The following is a 6354-nucleotide window of genomic DNA, read 5'->3' on the forward strand; positions in this document are numbered from 1 at the left end:
ATGTGCCGTTTTATATTATAATTGTGATTTAATTATTGATATTTTAAGTACATTTAATAATATTTCACTCACACATGCAGGTCTTAACTGTTACTGGAGTATTTTTAAGGAGGGTAACAGTGCTTTTATTTCACTAAAGGATCTAAATACTTCTTACACCATCATAAAATACTACGGCCTGTTAACAACACCTGCCAAAACCCAGCAGTCTTTGGAACCCTGTAGCTCCGGCGTATTTCACAGTAGAATTCCATTTAAGTTTGAACTAGTCACAAGGCTTTGAATGTGATTGATTTAAATCCGTGTCTTGATAATTTTTCCCGTTTTTATGCAGTCGCAGCTTAACATTTATGAATGTTTGGTAGCAGGTTAGAGAGACCCTGACCTGCCACCAAATCTGTGTAACACACAGAACAGACATGAAAATACAGCAGCTTGTTCAGAACAAGATTGTGATTCACAGAGTAAAAGAAGTATTTTGATATGACCTATAGCTTCTGAGTTGTGACTGTTTGAGGGTCGAATCTTTAGTTTGCCCATCTGCTCCTCTCTCTGCTCTGCTCACGGCCAGCGACCAGTGACTCGCAGCTGATTGGCTGATTAATACTGGACTATCCTGTCAAAGTAAAAGTTCAAAGATGTTAAAAGGTCCTAATCAGGGTTTGTGAAATGAGCTGGCTTTTCAAAAATAAAATGTACTTATATAAATTATATCTCATAGTAGAACATATTAACCAACAAAAGCTGCATTGGTACACTAAAAACTTCTTCAGAAATGCTCTGGTTGAAGCAGGAATTGGGTTAGAAGTCAAATTGGAACTTAAATGTATGTGACCTGCTACATCCAGTGCATGTGTAGTCAGCTCACCCTCGCCTATTGCTGCGAAGACATGGTTCCTGAACATGTAAATGTTCCTCCAGTACATGTATTTTACTTCGTTTCAGGTGTTACAGCTGGAATGTGTGGAGGCAGAACCTTTGGATTAAGTCGACTCTTCAGGGAAAACTCTGCTGACAGACTGTATAAACATTCCTGTACGTTTCCCCGGTAGACACAGTCAGGCGACTGTCTAATGGAGCTTTACAGCACTGGAACGGAAATCCTACAGGTTGAATCACCTATACAAACAAGCTGAGAGAAAATCGACTTTATTGACAAAAAATGTTTCTATAGCAGCAGAAGACAAGTCAACGACAAGCTCCACAGAGCAAAACAGAAACAAAAAAACATCCACTATACACTATATAGGATGATCGTCGCTGCCTTCTAATACCAAAGGTTGGGAGGAAAAGGTGTCTCAAAGCAGTTGCAAACTAAGCTTGCTTACTGGTAGCTAAATGAGGCTCTAAATTGGCTCCATGTTGGCTTTATTTGCATTAATCCACGGATGCCTAAAAGAAAAAACTATGACCAGACTGTAAAGGATGGACTGTCTCGGTGTCTCTAAAGTGAAATCAGTGCCGAAAATATGTGTTTTTCTTTAATGCCAGCAGGGGGTGACTCCTCTGGTTACAAGAAGAAGTCAAACTGTATAGAAGTCTATGAATAAATGACTCTACTTCTCACTTGATTTGTTGCTTCAGTAAACATTCTCCCAATAAGTTTGTGGCCTCAGTTGCTAGTTTTTTAAAAAAAAATACAGCATGGTGTTCATTTTATAAATTATGTTTCTCATTTAGAGAAATGTAGATGATAAAACTGGGTATGTTTTAGGGCCTTGGCTTCTCCAATTAGGATTTGAGATGAATGCATGTGACAGCTCCTCTGAAAACCAAACAGATCACCATAAACCAACAGTGGATTAATTTTACATCCCCGCAGGCTTGATTTCAAAAAGCTGTGCAGTAATTTGAGGCACACCCAACCTAAAACCATCCAATCTGATCTTTACTCGAGGCCAAACCAATTTTTATTTTAGTTATGTTGCATGTCGTTTGTGACTCTGGTTCAGGTCACAGCTCCTGCCAGGTTGAATGACGCCAGTTTAGTACATTAGAAAAATATTATAGGGGAGGTTAAAGCGATCGCAGCAACTTTAGGTTCACACACAGAGTCTAGTGATGCTAATTGGAACCAGACTGAAGACTGTTGCATGCTAACTCACCTCCGAGACCTTTGTTCTCGCCAGCAACAGAGCATGAGCTCATCCCCAGCTGGGCCGCCGGTGGGAAGGAGGGGGAGTACACATGCAGGGACATAATGTAGGGTTTTAAAAACAATGAGGTCATGCCTACGGGTCATGTTGATCCTGATTTGTGTCCAAAGAGAGAGACAGAAGCACGGTAACTAAAAGATTTCCTAGAATGCAGGTGTCCTCGGAGAGCAAACCTCGACTCCCGCCTCAAGACGATGTGCAAGAATGTTAGTGTGCTGCCAGAATAACACAGCAAATGAGTTCAGGCCCCACCAGAGCAATGATGTAATCTGCTCCTTAAAGACATAGTCGAATGTAAACAATAAAAGCTCCACAAGTCAAGACTGCAGCCATCCATCAATCTAAAACTGAGTTGCTAAAAATTGGTTCAGCCTTGTGTTTTTAATTCTGACCATTACGGTAAGTTCTCAGCGGTAAACATTTGCATGATGTTGGTGCCAAATAATTACTAATAGCAGCTTTAAATTAGAGCACCACAAATCATGATCAGTTTGGCGCTCAGATCTAGGCAGCGTGTGGAATTAAATCTGTGACGCCCTGTGCAGCTCTGGAGGGGCTTCATCAGGTGTTAGATAATAACCCTGATCATCATGTTTCTCATCCAAGGCCTGTCTTGGAAACTAAAGATGTGGAGTTTGAAAGACGTGGGCAATTACTTGGCATGGGAAAGTAAAGAAAATTAATAGTTACATTATGGGAAATGTAGCATCTCGTGTTCTTGATGCTTTACCCATTAGGACTGATTATACTCCCTTGCTGACGTGGACGGTGCAGCTGTGGACACCACGGACGTATAGTCGTTGCTATCATGATACGTGTCTATAGGGGTGTTTTTGGAAGCTTTAGAAACGTTCTTTTATATTACGAAAATGGTTCACCAAAAGGTTCTTTTGAAAACTTTGGAAGCGAGAAACAAACCATGCAACCTTCTACATTTTAGATGGATGGTAGTTAGTTTTAAAGGCTTTTCCAGGACTTTCCAGAGATGGAGAGTGGTGGCTAGATTGCCAGACAAAGACGAAGTAGCTTAAAATTCAACTTTACGCTAAAGAGGAGCAGCTAATGTGATGTCTCGTCTCTGAAAATGCAATATGCTGCTTAGCAGAATGCATTGCTTACATAGAATTATACCACTTTTGGAATCCACTGGAGTCCCCTCGGATGACTTTGTTCCATACATCTACGTATTTCTATCATGTACACTATTGTGGAGAATGCACATCATTGCCCCGTGTAGAGCAGTGACATAGACACGAGCTTTGGGCTGCACATAAACATCCTTGTGTTCTCACTGTAACAAACTTTTATGCGACAAGGGCAGCAGTGTGCTTGTGCAGAATACATACACAGAATTATACAAAGGCCTCCAAGTGGACTCCAGTGGGCTAGAAAAGAAGCCTAATAGCAACTGTCCCAAGTGGGCGTCTGCAAGGAAGTGTAGTCAAGGCTTTATACTCCTTTGCAACTTGTCTGCATGGACACAAATTTTAGGTTTATGTCCATGGAACGGCCCCCGAGGATCCTGGAGGGTGGAAGATTAAATTTACCCCACACAGACTCGTAGAGGTAAAACAGTTGCCAACATAAAAGTGACTATGCTTTGTCCTCTGCTGCCTCCATTTTGGAAAGTGTTTTTAAAATTTGTTGCTTTCCATCAACATTATGGAAAAGCATCGATGTAGCATATGGAAATAACTTATGTGAACATTTCTGCAAACCAAAGCAATAAAGGGTGTTATGGGTAATCGACGCACGGATTATAGGTGTTGATGACCTCATGCTGACACAGTTCAATCGCAGCTGCAAGCTATAGAAAAAAATCAACAAAAGTAACCAAATACTGATACAACGAAAGAACAAAGGTCTCTTTCTAAGATTCTCAAAGAAGTTCATCGGTCAGTCTAAGAGGAGTTACACTTAAATGAAGCTTGGATTAAAAATTGCAGCTTCAAATAATGCACTAAAATGTTCTGCAGCTACAAGGAAGGCTGAGTTTTGAGTAAGGACATCAGCTATGACTGCAGGAAAAGTGAAGTTTTAAGTGTTCACCTCTGTGCCAGGTTGAACAACACAGCACACATCCACCTTTGAATAAAGTTCATGTCCCTAATCTAAAGCTCACTAAAGGACTCTGATGGAAATGCAGGAAAGTGTGAAAGTAAGAAGTAAAACAAAACAAAAAGGTAAGTTGAAGGTCAGCGCACAAAGAAAGAAGCATCCCATATCTACTCCAGAGGGCACTGAACATTTGCAATTAATGTCTGAATATTTTTAAACAACCTTCATCAACCCGATCAACAACAGGAGAACAACAGCAGTTTTATTTGTAAAATGTTCATTTTAATAAGGTGCTGGAAATATCTGACAACCATGTTTGTTCTTTTCCACAGAACAAGAACATTTAAAACCGAAACCTGGGACACCGCAGTGTGACCAGAGTGTGTGCCACAGAACAGAAGAACATGACCTTTTTACAAAAAATCTACTGATAAAATAGTCACAGTGTGGAGGAGAGGGAGGCTGAACGCACTGCACTGGGCAATTAAGGCAACACGTCCAAAGGTAAAAGACCACCTTTTTTTTTTGTACAAGAACAGTAAAAAAAAGAAGAAAAAAAGACGAGCACCAGGAAACATTACAGAGCCTCCTTGAACTCCAGAGGAAACACATCAAAACGCTTCATATAGCTACTGTGTGGGACAAAGACACAAAGATGAACGAAAAACTTTGTGACAGATCTTTTTCATTTGCAGTGATGCGTTTCTTTAAGGTTATGAAGCCGGCTTTTGTCACAGCTCCAGTTTTGTCAGTCAAAGAATCCATGAAAATGTCTCCTTTTCTTTCTTTTTTTTTCCCTTAAGGTTTTCTTTGTTAGTAGACTCTCAGTTGGCTCAAAGACACCTGCTGGCGCTTTGGAGGAGGAGCAGCTTGGCAATTGGAAGTAATCCTCGAGTCTGCATTATAAAACGATCTCCCTCATCTCAGTGCATCTCAGCTGTGGTTGAAATTGTCACCAAACATCCTGCTTCTTGGGGGAAACTGGTTGTTGTCTGTGTTAGTGTTGAGACATTTCCAGAAAAACACTGGCAGACGTCTGAGGAAAACAAACGATTAAAAACAGTACGAAACAAATTAACGTTAGATTAAATAGCAAATCTCTCAGAAATTGACATAATTAGCCATAAATAGGCTGAGCAACTTGTGAAATTAAACATCCTCGAATGACTCAGCTTCTTCTTCCACATGAACAGCTCATTGGTAGAAAAAAAACAAAAAAAAAGCGCAGGTGTATCCAGTCCGTGCCTGTGGCTGGCATCCAATCATCAATCTGGTAGATAATATTTGCATAATATTCATCTTGAGAGGGCGATAAAACACCGTAAGTGCCTCCCTCTCAATGACAGGCAATATCACAGGTCGCTTAACAGTGTCGGGCCGGTTAAGCTTCCCCAGTGAGTCACAGCCTGCAGTTTGGAGCAGCACTAAAACACGCCGAGGTCCCTCGTTCTTCCCCGACTTGGCCCGGCCAGGCTTGCCGATTGGCTGGCGGGGCTGTCCCGTTTTTGCCCGTTACTCCTCTGTTGGGAGCCTCACCAATCTGGAGTCAGCCTGACGTCCAGGTTGTGAGCTTTGAGATGATCGCGCGAGGGGAAACAATGGACACTGAGAACAACTTTAAATATTACAACAAATAACAGTCCGTCATGCTGTGCCTGGTTAAGAAAATCAAACCGTTCGCAAAAGTTTGCTGACATACAAACGACAAATAAATGGAGGTAATGACGTGTCAAAAAGTCATATGGCATTGAGTGGGTCACGTATAAAGAGTAAACATTAAAGTAGAACTTCAGGGTTCTTCAGGGCAGCCATACAACAAACAACATATCCATCACCAGGGTTACCAGTATATATATATATATATATATATATACACACGCATCCTAAAATATTACATCTTAAAAGAGCACAGGCTTTCCACTCGCCCTTCGTCTCCCTTTTCTCCTCGTCTTTGTGCAAGAGTAATTAATTCAATCCTTTATTATCAAGTTGTTTTTTTTTTTTTGTCCTCAGCGGCGTCACACGGAGACAAAGACGTCCAAGTAGAGACGGTCGTAGGACTCCCTGAAGAAGAGGATGAGGACGAGGCTGAAGAGACACGAGCCGGTCAGACACCAGTTCAGCCATGACACGTCTGGAA

The 6354-nt window shown here is 41.2% G+C and overlaps 1 protein-coding gene across 1 annotated transcript in view; it reads right to left on the reverse strand.

The window, feature by feature from the left end:
- Positions 1-4474: 4474 nt before the first annotated feature.
- Positions 4475-6354, reverse strand: part of slc49a4 (solute carrier family 49 member 4) — a 56127-nt gene continuing 54247 nt past the window's right edge. Inside the window, exon 9 of the mRNA XM_008301875.1 lies at positions 4475-6348. Within this exon, the coding sequence (XP_008300097.1) occupies positions 6233-6348 (116 nt within the window). The 3' untranslated portion in view covers positions 4475-6232. The remainder of the gene's footprint in view (positions 6349-6354) is intronic.

Source organism: Stegastes partitus, unplaced genomic scaffold, assembly GCF_000690725.1.
Source record: "Stegastes partitus isolate 25-593 unplaced genomic scaffold, Stegastes_partitus-1.0.2 Scaffold1724, whole genome shotgun sequence".
Lineage (NCBI taxonomy): Eukaryota > Metazoa > Chordata > Actinopteri > Pomacentridae > Stegastes > Stegastes partitus.